Source organism: Equus asinus, chromosome 20, assembly GCF_041296235.1.
Source record: "Equus asinus isolate D_3611 breed Donkey chromosome 20, EquAss-T2T_v2, whole genome shotgun sequence".
NCBI lineage: Eukaryota > Metazoa > Chordata > Mammalia > Perissodactyla > Equidae > Equus > Equus asinus.
The window spans coordinates 19,755,934-19,769,813 of record NC_091809.1 but is presented as its reverse complement, the minus strand read 5'-3'; the positions used below and the strand labels follow the sequence as shown (position 1 = coordinate 19,769,813).

Here is a 13,880-nt window from a genome sequence, read left to right as displayed (position 1 = left end):
AAGGAATTATAAAACAGATAAGCTTGTGTCATTGCTTCCAGAAGTAGTAAATGTTGATATTTGCTATTAGAGTTGTTTTCTTAAAGTAAGAAAATAACATGAATAAATATAAAACACTTTTTATGTTTCCCTCCATTCCCAGAAGCAACTACAGTCTTGAATTTGGTTGTTTTCTATGTGTTATTTAAAATTGTTTTACCCACTATGTGTGTGTGTGTGTGTAAAAGGCAGTAATGAGAATACCTCTCAGTCGGAGAAGGGACTTGTTCCCTTTCTTGTTAAATAAATTGTGATGTAATAAAACGTTAGAATAAGGTAAGGCAGTTAAAGTTAATGAGCCAGATGGAAAAACGTACTAAGACATTAAATGTATTATTTTCAAAAAACAAATGAAAAATGCCATATTTGATAGGTAGTGATTAAAATTCAAAACAAGAACATAGTTTATGAATAGAATCATACTCAGTTACTACAACCACAGGGGAATAATGCATACCAAGTTCAGTAAAGTGGTTCTTTGAAAGAGGAAAAGTGATTGAGGATTCAGAAAAATAAATATGTATTATGCTATTTCTTTGAAAATATCTGATAAAAATATGGCAATTAACTTTAGTTTAGTGGTGCTTGGTGGTGAATACCCAGGATGTTATTGCTTTCTCTGTACTTTTTTATGCCTGAAAAATCTCATACAAAAATTAAAGTTTTATCGTTATTTTAGACATTTAAATTTTACCATGATTAGATATCTTGTTAGGCAATTTACTTTGCTCTTGGAAGATTTTATCATTTGTGCTCATCCATCTACATCTAATTTATTTATTTTGTTTGCTATACATTTTATATTTCCTTGAGAAATGAACATTAATCAATAATGGCTGTTTGTATTGTTCACTCCTCCTGTTTCTCTGCATAAACGTGATTCCCAGCAGGAGATTCAGCACATCCATTCTTCCCTGAAATCTACAGTTGTCACACTAAAGATGTTCTTTCTTTCTTCACTCTTCCTGCACCTTGCCCTACCCATCACTTCCCTTCTGTAATTAACCATGTCAGGTGGTGCACTTGTGTCCATGGCAGTAATAAATCATGATAGGAAATATAAAGAGTGTCTCATATATCAAACACTGTGCTTAGTAATTTTGTCTACTTATTATTCATCCTTGCAACATTCCCATGAGGTTTTGTCGTGGTTCCCATAATCCAAATGAGGAGACTGAGTCTTCTCACACAGTTGAAAATCCCTTCTTGTTTAACAAAGCAAGTGTAGTTTGAATTAAGTTCAGGTGTGCCTGAGTTAAAATCTTGATTGATATGTTAAGATTACTTGTTTTCATTAACCTAAGGACCCGTATTTTTCTCTCTGGTGAAGCAGAGTTTACCTAGAGACATCTGTTCCAATCATTCATGTCATAATCTAAATTACTGGTTAATAACAATAGTTGGCAGAGACATTGATCAACCAAGGACATAGCAAATTAGCTCTTTCCTATTTTGGATGACCATATGACTATATTCTCAGGAACTTATCATAACACAGAAAGGGGAGTGTCCTGGAGTTGTTCCTGGTATACAAACTAAGGATTTCTTTGGGAGCCAGTAACCAGCTTGCCTAACAGAAACACAGGTGGGATGATCTGAACTTACATGGTTGATTTTCAGTTTTCTATTCCTAACGTTATCGGTTTATTATACAACAGAGACAGAGGTGTCAAAAAGATAAAATCGATAGGCAATCAATCGAACAGCTGAGTAGCAAGGGATTAATTATTTCCTTAACCTAATAAACAAGAGAGAAATGAAGGAAGGGACAGATCTCGACAGGTTGCCTTGAAAGGGAGAAAAGAACAGGAAAAACAGATTTAGAAGTAATTACCTATTAATAAGATAATTACGACTCTTGTTAGTTTAAAATTTAATTAATTTAAATCTGTATGTTGTATTTTTATTGCTTTGCTTGTAAAAACATGATTGGAAATTAAACAGAAAAGAGTGTGCACGTATTTATTTCATACACTGCTGTGGGGGGGTATGTATTTGTGCTGAGAAAAGTAAGTAATTTCCAAAATAAGGTATCATTTTCTCATCCAATAGTTGTGACCATCTTAATTCACAAGTACTTCATACTCATCAGGTGCTGGGCTCTGATTTATATTGATCAAATTTTTTAAGTCCCTCAACTATCAATGCATTTCAAGTATCTAGATATACCATTCTCAATTCTCTTTTTCCCTCTTTGGCTAAGTTGTCAATTTTCTCCGTCTTCCTACTACTGTAGCAACTGCTGTCAAGAAGCCTGGGCATAGGTGTTGGTAGATTCCATCTTTTGCATCTCAGGATTCTGCTCTGGACACACTAACAAATTGTTGCTTTTTAATTTTTTGTCATTAATTTCAAGACCCCATATATTTCAACCTCCCTCCAATTCTTCATTTTGAAAAAAAAGGAGATGTGTTATGTATTGCTTTATGAGACTGCTTTAATATTCTAATATTGGGACAAAATAGAATCACATTGATGTAATAGGTTAAGGTTTCAAGGAGCATATTCTAATCTTGATCTCAGGTTATGATATGGATCCTGTTCTGATGCTGTCACCTGCTAGACACTACCTATGTGGCCAGAGATGAGAAGACCTTAAAAATCAGGGAAATCATGTGTGGCTTTCTTCAGGTGGAAGTTTCAAAAGGCAATTAAGTGAATCTGATCAGCCCTTCAGGAGACTTAAATCTGTACTGCTTAGTATTTGCATCACATGGTGGTATGAGTTCAGCTCCAAAGTCTGGAATCCCTTCACCACCTCTTACTAAAGTGTCAAGTATTTTATATTCAAATCTTCACTTCCCTTGAACTTTATATTTACATGAAGTCACAGGTAAACAAGAGGATGGTAGGAGCACTTGATTCATAGGTCACTAGAGAGCATAAAAATAGTTAGTATGATAAAAAGTGCTGACAACTGTGAATGGCAACAGAATGCCTTAAGTGCAAATGGTAGCGGGAGCAGTTTATGGTAATTATTATAATTATTTTGTGGTATCTGCTAATATCACTATTAATTGCAATGATCATAGCAAGGGTTTTGTGATAAGAACCCAATGTTGAGACAGTGAAATATAAACAGGAAATAAAAAGGACAGATTTTGATGACCTATTGAAAATGAAGAGGTTTAATTGAGTCATGGACTTAAACTCACAGACACATAAATCTGCAGAGCATTGATGAGTCAGGCCATCAGTTTCCTCAATAATTGTGCTCGTTCAGCTCTAACCTGTGGACCAGTTGATTTTCCATTCCCACAATGAACCGTATTCTACAACAGTGGTCCTCAGGTAAAACCCAACCAGAAGCACCATTTGGAAATTTGTTAGAAAGGCAAATTTTCAGCCCCATGTATAATCTCCTGAATTTCATATTCTCAATGTGGGACCTAACAATACAGGTTTTAACAAACCCACCAGCTGATTCTGATGCAAGTACAGTTTGAGAAAGTATGCTTTAAAACTCACTTTTAATATGATTGGTTGTGATTTTCCTGCTTGCTAATTTGAAGCTTTTGAGAATTCTCAAGGAAAAGGGTATATGTTGCTTTGTATTTTGTTTCTATTAGCTGGCACTATGTAGGAATCGAGTAAATAAGATTTGGGTAGTTGGGTAGTGTAGGAGAGAGGACAGAAACAATAGAGTTTGAGGAAGGAAGAGACACAGAGGGGCAGAAGAGAAAGGGAAAGATGAATAATGTTCACTTCAATTCATAATAGAGGTGCCAGGGATTTCTAAAATAAGGGGTTCTTGTACATCTGTTATGGGCTTTCTCACCTATATTTTCCCATCAGATTCATCAACAACATGGAAGCAGAAAACCAAACAAATGTGGCAGAATTCCTCCTCCTGGGTCTCTCCGAGGATCCAGAACTGCAGTCCTTTATCTTTGGACTTTTCCTGACCATATACCTGATCACTCTGCTTGGAAATCTGCTTATCATCCTGGCCATCTGCTATGACTTCCACCTCCACACACCCATGTACTTCTTCCTCTCCCAACTCTCCTTCAATGACATCTGTTTCAGCACCACCACGGTCCTCAAGCTTCTTGTGAACATCCAAAGACAGAGCAAATCCATCAGTTACACTGACTGTCTCACTCAGGTGGGCTTCGTTCTATTTTTTGCAGGCTTGGAAAATTTTCTTCTTGCAGCAATGGCTTATGACCGTTATGTGGCCATCTGCCATCCACTGACGTACAGATTCATCATGAACCCATGCCTCTGTGGCCTGCTTATTCTACTCTCTCTGATCATTAGCATTGCAGATGCACTCCTCCACAGTCTGATGGTGTTACGACTGTCCTTCTGCACAGACCTGGAAATCCCTCATTTCTTCTGTGAACTTGCTCAGGTCATCAAGATTGCCTGTTCTGATACTCTCATCAATAACACCCTAGTATATTTAGTGACTAGCATATTGGGTGGTGTTCCTCTCCTTGGGATTGTTTTTTCTTACACTCAAATTGTCTCTTCCATTCTGAGAATACCATCAACTGGGGGAAAATATAAAGCCTTTTCTACCTGTGGATCTCATCTCTTGGTTGTTTCCTTATTCTATGGCACCGCCTTTGGTGTGTACATTAGTTCTGCAGTTACCCACTCTTCCAAAAAGACTGCAATAGCCTCAGTGATGTACACTGTGGTCCCTCCAATGTTGAACCCCTTTATCTATAGCCTGAGGAACAGGGACATGAATGAAGCCTTGAAGAAACTAATCTGAGGAACATTTCTATTTTTGCTATTGCATTGTCTGTCTTGGACTTGGCCCTTGAGAATGAGTCACATTACAAAAAAACCTGGGTGAATCTGAATGTCTGACTCTTCCTTCACCAAGTTCTTAAGCTGTAATGGTTAAATACCAAATAACAAGGATAATTCAAATGAGGTTTGAAAACTGACTTTGGTCTTCTCTAACATTGAGATTTTTGAAAGTTTATGTGAACTCCCTGCACTTGATTATTTGGTCATGTTCCACTGAAGTAGAACTTGAGTAAGGGATTCTTTCTATGTGATTTTGAGGGGAATGTTCTTAGGACAACTGTGAGTGACAGAAAGAGGATAAGACCAGGGAAGGAATTAAACAAGGGTTTCATCATAGCCAAGAGACTAATCAGTTAGATTTCAGGTGCTTTTACTACAACAAAAAAATGTAATTATGTGCTGATATAGAGATGTTAATTCACGTAACTCTAGGAAAAATTTCCTTATGTACGTATATCAAATCATCATGTTGCTTACCTTACATATACAAAAAAAAATTTAAAGAAGTAGAGAGAAAAGTGTACCATTCTCTTTGTCTCTCAGGGTGAGGCAATCAGCCAATATGAATCTGCAAAGAAGGAATTTGTTAAATTAAGGTCATTTTGTTAATGGTTTCCTTTCCTACGCAAAATATTTTTAGTTTGAGGTAGTCTTACCCATTTATTTTTCTTTGCTGCCTTTGTTTTTGATGTCAATTCCAAAAATATCATTGCCAAAACCAATCTCAGAGAACTTACCCCCTACATTTTCTTCTAAGAGTTTTGGTTTCAGATTTTACATTTAAGTCTTAAATCCATTCTGAGTTGACTTTTGTGACAGGTGTAAGTTGGGGGTCCACTTTCATTCTTTTGTTATTTTTAATGTTTTATTGAGGCAACATTGGTATCTGACATTATATAAATTTCAGGTGTACATAATTATGTTTCAACTTCTTTATACATTCTTGAACTCTCAATATTTGAAAGAGTAAGTACCCATCTATGAAAGAAGTCAGTGGAGCTGCTGGGCTCCAGCCCATCAACCATTTCACACTTCAGGTCTTTTTGTGGTACATGGAAGACTATATCTTTTTTGAGTCTAATTCTTCTGTCACCAGATTATTCTAAAATGGCTAGATAACATAATGGCCAAATACATTTTAACTTGACATTGAAACTTGACTTTTCTTTTGTGTAGTTCTGTGTTGTTTGACAGATGATTTTCATTCTTACTTCAATCCCTTGTCTCAGGTTTCGCATAAAAATAACCTGGGGCAGTGGTTAAAGTTTTAGTAACATTTTTGTTGATGACTCTCAGAAGAAGGAAAAACTTAGAAAATGGATAATGCAGAGAAAGAATGGAATCAGGAAGGATGACTGTCGTATATACAGAACTGGCTTCCACATGTTCCCATGATAACAACATGTCAATTTAATTCCAAAGTTGAGCCTACAGCAGGGCATGGAGCTTACCTTTCATACAGCAATTCAGTAACTGCTGAGACCAGTCACTGGTAAGCCATATCCCTTTGATTCAACACTAGTATCCATTATTCTTAGTTTTATTATCTATAAATTTGGCATAATTATATCATCTCCGTGGTTTCAGATAACTATGAGATGTTTTAACATTATCAGTAAGGAAGCATACAGTTATAACCAGAAAAAATTCCTATCTCTAATACAGTCAAACAATAAAGAGAGCTGTCTGTCATTACAAGCACCTCAGAGATAGAGCATCTACAAGAACAGGAGAGTTTGGCTCATTCATTTCCCCATGTGGTAGCTTAGTCCTAGGCATGGTTCTCAATTTCACAAGTTGGCGGCAGCATATATAGGTGTCAAACTTGATCAGGATGGCTAGAGACAGAAAACCATCCTTCCCTGGTTCAGATGATAATAGATCTTTTGATGGAGTCAACCAGAGGATGTCTATAGTGAGTGCAATTGTGGCCCTCAATACAATATGTCTACGTGTTAATCCCTCTAATTTGTGATTAACTTATATGATAAAAGGATGAATGTTAGTTATTTGGAAAAAGGATCTCTGCACAGAATGCACTTACCCTGGTTATTCTCCAGGGTGCAAGAATAATCACATGTATCCTTATAAAATAGATAGAAGTGAGAAAATATAAAGAAAAAGATGAGGCAATGTGACCATGGAGAGAGATATTGCATTGACGCAGGCAGTTTTTAACGTCCACTATTTCATTATTTTGTCCTACAAAACGAGCATTTTCGTAGAATTCTAATGCATCTTTTTATCACTCCTTTATGTTTCCCAAAACCGTGTATTAAGTGAATTTGCCTTAATATTAACTTTGTAAAAAGTTTAAAATTAGTAAATGAATTCTCACTGACATAAGCAATATGGCAGCAGACGATATTCCTAACCGCCCACCTTCCAGGAATACATTGACTATACAGGTACACAAAATCAATTCCCTGTGAGAGAAATCCAGAAACTGATTGAGTGACTCTTGCTTATCAGGAGACTGAAAAACTACCCACACCCCACAGGTAGGAAAAGCTGAGATACAGTCACACCACAAAACACCACTTCTGGTACAGCACAATAGAACCTGGTGAGAATCCAGTGCTCTCAGCTTATCCTTGGGGTGTGAAGGCTTTGGGCCACACATGTAGGGCCACAACTTTTATGGAAAACCTGAGGGACTGGCTTCAAAATCATGTAGCTGTGAGAGCCAACAGGGCTTGGCATTTGTGAGACCTCTAGTACCACAGAAAGCAAAAAGGCCACTTTTAAATGGATAGGCAAGCAGTTACTATGGCTCTTCCCCTAGGCTCAGACGAGAAGGAGGATGCAAAAACAAGGCTCCCACATTCTTCCTGGAAGGGTCTTGACTGAATGCTTTCCCAACTGTTACCCAAGGGTTGACCTCTAAGCAGCCTGTCTCTGTGATCTGACCTAACTCCTCAGAAAGCCTGAAATGGTTTCTGGACACCACCAAAGGAGGCATCATGACACTTCCTGATTTCAAACAATATTACAAAGCTATAGTAATCAAAACTGTGTGGTACTGGCATAAAATCACACATAGACCAGTGGAACAGAATCAAGAGCCCAGAAATAAACCTTCATGTATACAGTCAGCTTATATTTGGAAAAAATAGCCAAGAGTACTCAAAAAGGATAGTCTCTTAATAAATGGTGTCAGAAATATTGCATAACCACATGCAGAAGAATCAAATTGGACACTATCTGACATCACTCACAAAAATTAACTTGAAATGAATCAACAACTTAAACATAAGACCTGAAGTCATGAAACTCCTAGAAGAAAATAACGGGGGAAAAACTTCTTGACATTGGTCTTAGCAGAAATTACACCAAAAAGACAAGTAAGAGTAACAAAAATTAGTGAGGGAGTATATATCAAACTAAAAACTTACACACAGCAAAATAAGCCATCAACAAACTGAAACTTCTACCTATTGATTGGGATAATTGCAAACCATTTATCTGATAAAAGGTTAATCTCCAAAATATATAAAGAACTCATAAACTCAATAAGAAACACATAAGCAGTGAAGTTAAAAATTGGGCTGAGCAGCAGAATAGACATTTTTATAAAGAAGACATACAAATGGCAACAGGTACATGAAAGCATGGTTAGCATCACTAATCACTATAGCATTACTATAAAGGGATATCACCTCGCATTTGTTAGAATGGCCCTCAACAAAAAGACAAGAGATAACAACTGTTGGCAAAGATGTGGGGAAAATGGAAGCCTGACACACAGTTGATGGGAATGTAAAATGGTATAGTCATTATGGAAAAAAAGTATGAATTTCCTCAAAAATATAAAACTATATTATAGTTTTTATATTTATATTACATATTTATTTAAAAAACATAAAACTAGAACTACCATATGATCCAGCATTCCCACTTCTGGAAATACACCTAAGGAGATGAAATCTTGGAGAGATATTTGTGCTCCAATGTTTATTGCAACATTATATACAATAGCCAAGACATGGGAACCTAAGTATCTTGCAACAAATGATTGGAAAAAGAAAATCTAGTATAGAGAGTGACATCAGAAACATGGTGGAGTGAGCTGTTCCCTTTGTTTCTCCCCCTCTGATTTACAACTCAGTGGACATTCACTGACCAATGGAGGGTAGCCACACAGCACAAGAGTATGCCTGAGAGACCCAAGCAACTATCCATCTGAAAGTGGATGGACTGGGTCCCTGGGTAGCAGTGCTGATAGGGGAGTGCTCCCCTACTCCCCGCTGGTAGCAGTGAGCCAGATTGCAGGTCCTCTTGTAGCAGCTGGCGCTACTCTAAGAGGAGGCAGTGATGGCCCAGAATGCAGGCGAATACTATCCCAGCCCATGGGAGTCCACACCATGCTGCTGCATCCCCACTAGCTGGAATTCACCTTAGCATGATAGTAGGAGGAGGCAGTGGTAGTCCTGCACATGTGTGAATGTTTTCGTGGATCCTGAGAGTACCTGCTGTACCACCGATGTCCAACCAGTGGGAATGCACTATGGCACAACCATAAGAGGACTTTGAGGCAGTCCTACTTGAGTGCATGAATGATGTTCTGGCCTTCAGGAGTGCCTGCCATGCCACCACGGCCCCAACAAATGGCCCCAGCTCAGACTGCAAGAAAGGCCCTGCCCATCAAGCACAGTGGCTGGCTCAACTGTAAGCAGAGGTGGAGGCAGCCTGGTGCATGTGTGAATGCTATCCCAGACTGTGGGAACACCCCCGCTTACCCACACAACTTCCAGAGGATAGAGTGGGATGAGAAACACAGTGGTCGCAGGTGGAATCTGCCACTTGATACTACCACAAATGTGCCAGTAAAGGATTAGTTCATCTAATACCATTAAAAACTGCAGTAAAAATTCAGGGCAGAGGGAAATGGAAAATCTCCAGAAACAAACTCTGAATTCATAGAAATTTACAATCTAAATGACAGAGAATTCAAAGTAGCTGTCATAAAGCAACACAATAAGCTACAAGAAAACTCAGAATACAGTTCAATGAAGTCAGGGATAAAATTAATGAGAAGAAGGAATACTTAACTAAAGAGATTGAAACTATAAAAAAATACCAAATAAACAGAAATTATGGATATGAAGAATGCATATAATGAGACAAAAAATAAATAGAATCCTTAAAAAATTGAGCTCATGTAATGGAGGAAAGAATTAGTGAGTTAGAGTATAGAAATAGAGAAATGATTCAGGTATAGGAAGAGAGAGAACTAAGATTTTTTAAAAATGAAGCAATTCTTCAAGAAATAGCTGGCTCAATTAACAAAAGCAACATAAGATTGTCAGTATTCCAGAAGGAGAAGGCAGGGAGACACAAGCAGAGAGCTTGTTCAAAGAAATTATAGCTGAGAACTTCCCAAACCTTGGGAAAGAACTAGACTTACAAATACATGAAGTCAACAGAACCCATAGTTATGTCAATTCAAAAAACCTTCTCAAAGGTGTATAAAAGTAAAAGTGGCAAACGTCAACAGGGAAAACATGTAAAAGACTTCAAGGTAAAAAAAGAAAATAATCTACAAAGGAACTCCCAACAGGCTTTCAGTGGATTTCCTGGCAGAAACATGACAGGCGAGGAGATAATGGAATGATCTATTCAAAATACTGAAAGAAAAAAACTTACAGCCAAGAAAAGTCTATCCAGTGAAACTACCCTTCAACTATGATGGAGAAATAAAAGCTTTCTCAGATAAAGAAAAGCTGAGGGAGTTCATAGCCACTAGACCTCCCTCACAAGATATGGTAAAGAGAGCCCTCATACTGAAACAAAAAAGGAAAGCTTTGAACGAGGGCATAACTAGACAGACAAAATGAGAAAACTGTAGCTTTCTATCAGAACAGATTAGCAAGACTGAATTATAACATAAAAGGTTAAGTGAAGGAAAGCATCAAAAATAATCAGAAACACTTCAACTTAAGTCACAAACTCACAACACAAAACAGGATAATTTGTGACAGCAGTAATTCAGAAGGGGAAGAGGAAGGAGATGGAACCTGTTTAGGCTAAGGAGCTACGAGGCTATCAGAAAATAGACTCTCTCATCTATGAGATGTCTCATATATAAACATAACAATAATCACTAAAAAAATCAGAGCAGAGTCACAATTCATAAACAAAATAGAACTGAGAAAACCACCACAGAAAACTACCAAACTGAAGTTGCAATCAGAAACACAAGAGCGGAGAAGCCATGGAAATATATAACAACCAGAAAGCAAGAGACAAAATGGCAATATTTACTCCCATAGAACAATAATCACTCTAAATATAAATGGAATGAATCAAAAGACACAGAGTAGCTGGATAGATTAAAAAGGAAGACCCAAAAATATGCTGCCTCCAGGAAACAAATCTCAGCTCTAAAGACAAGCATAGGCTGAGAGTGAAGAGATGGAAGATGATGCTCCAAGCAAACAGCATAAAGAAGAAATCAGGTGTTCCCATAGTTATAACAGATGAAACAGACTTGAAGAAAAAGAAGACAATGAGAGAAAAAGAAGGGCAGTATATAATGATAAAAGAGACTTCTCACCAAGAGGACATAACATTATGAATATATATCCACCTAAAACAGGAGTCCCAAAATATATAAAGCAAATATTAACAGACCTAAAGAGAGAAATTAAAAGTAACACAATAATAGTAGGAGACCTCAACACTCCATTTACATCAATGGATAGGTGGATGATCTGGATAGACAGAATGTCAACAAGGAAAGAATGGATTTAAATGAAACTCTTTATCAGATGAACTTAATAGATAGATGATAGATAGATAGATAGATAGATAGATAGATAGATAGATAGATCATTCCACCCAAAGAAAACCAGAATACACATTCTTCTCAGGTGCTCATGGAACATTCTCAAAGATAGACAATACGTTAGGAAATGAGGCAACCCTCAACAAATTTAAGAAGATTGAACACATATCAAACAACTTTTCCAACCATAATGATATGAAATTAAAATCAACTACAAGAAAGAAGCTGGGAAAGTCACAACTATGTGGAGACTAAACAATATGCTACTGATCAACCATTGGATCAATGGAGAAATCTAAGGAGAAAGTAAAAAATATCTGGAGACAAATGAAAATAAAAATACAACATACCAGCTCTTATGGGATGTAGCAAAAGCAGTACTAAGAGGGAAATTCCTAGCAGTTCAGGCCCACCTCAACAAATAAGAAAAATATCAAATAAAAGACTAAAAAATAGTAGAAGAGATCAATGAAACTAAGACCTAGTTCTTTGAGAAGAAAAACAAAATTGACAATCCCCTACCCAAAATCAACAAGAAGAAAAAGAGAGAAGCATCAAATAAATAAAATTAGAAACGAAAGAAGAGAAATTACAACAGATACCACAGAAATACAAAGGACTATAAGAGAATATTATAAAAAACCATATGCCAACATTGAATAACCTAGAAGAAATTGTTGAATTCTCAGACACAGACAACCTCTCAAAGATGAATCAAGAAGAAATAGAGAATATGAATAGTCTAATCACAAGTAAAGAGATCAAAACAATAATCAAAAACCTGCCAAAAAACAAATATTCAGAACCAGATGGTTTCTCAGGAGAATTCTACTAAACATTCAAAGAAGATATACACCTAACTTTCTCAAACTATTCCAAAAAGTTGAACAAGTCAGAATGCTTCCTTGTGTATTCTCTGAGACCAGCATTACCCTGATACCAAAACCAGGCAAGGACAATGCAAAGAAGGAAAATTACAGGCCAATATGATTGATGAACATAGATGCAAAAAAATTTTGCAAACCAAATACAACAATACATTAAAAGAGTCAAACACCATGATGAAGTGAAATTTATACAAGGGACACAAGGACAGTTCAAAATCTGTAAATCAATCAACGTGATACACCACATTAACAAAATGAGGAATAAAAATCCTATAATCATCTCAGATGCAGAGAAATCATTTGGCAAGATCCAACATCCATTTACGATAAAAACTCTCAATAAAATGGGTATAGAAGGAAAGTACACCAGCATAATAAAGGCCATATGTGACAAATCCACAGTGAACATCAGACTTAATTGTGAAATATTGAAAGCCATCACTCTGAGAACAAGAACAAGACAAGGATGCCCACTCTCACCACTCCTATTCAACATAGTACTGGAAGTTTTGTCCCAAGCAATCAGACAAGAAAAAAAATAAAAGTTATTCAAATAGGAAAGGAATAACAGAAACTCCCACTGGTTGTGGATAACATGATTCTATATATAGAAAACCCTAAAGCATCCATCAGAAAATTACTAGAAATAATAAAAAACTACAGCAAAGTTGCAGGGTACAAAACCAACTTACAAAAATCAGTTGCATTTATACTCTAATAACGAACTAGCAGATAGAGAAGTCAAGAATACAATCTCATTTAAAATTGCAGCAAAAAGAATAAAATATCTAGGATTAAATTTAACCAAAGATGTTAAAGACGAGTACACTGAAAACAAGACATTATTGAAAGAAATTGAAGAAAATATGAAGAAACGGAAAGATATTCCATGCTCACTGACTGGAAGAATAAACATAGTTAAAATGCCCATATCATTAACACAGTCTGCAGATTCAATGCAACCCTAATCAGAATCCCACTGACGTTCTTACAGAAACAGAACAAAGAATCCTAAAATTCATGTGGGACAAAATGGACCCTGAATAGCCAACTAAATCCTGAGAAAAAAGAATAAAGCTGGAGGCACTACAATCTCTGACTTGAAAATATACTACAAAGCTATTGTAATCAAAACAGCATGATACTGGCACAAAAACAGACATATAGCTCAATGTAACAGAACTGAAATCCCAGAAATAAAGCCACACATCTATGAGCAGCTAACCTTTGACAAAAGAGCCAAGAATATACAACAGAGAAAGGAAAGTCTCTTCAATAGACATGTTGGTAAAACTGGACAACCACTTGCAAAAGAATGAAAGCAGACCATTATCTTGCACCATACACAAAAACTAACTCAAAATGGGTTAAGGACTTGAATGTAAGACCTGAAACTATAA

General features: G+C 36.6%; 1 protein-coding gene across 1 annotated transcript; it reads left to right on the top strand.

Moving 5' to 3' along the window:
- The first annotated feature begins 3,844 nt into the window (after nt 1-3,844).
- Nucleotides 3,845-4,765, top strand: LOC106823674 (olfactory receptor 7G3-like). Its single transcript, XM_014829492.2, has one exon. It carries the CDS (start codon nt 3,848-3,850, stop codon nt 4,763-4,765), a length of 918 nt encoding a protein of 305 aa, XP_014684978.1. The 5' UTR covers nt 3,845-3,847.
- The last annotated feature ends 9,115 nt before the right edge of the window (nt 4,766-13,880 follow it).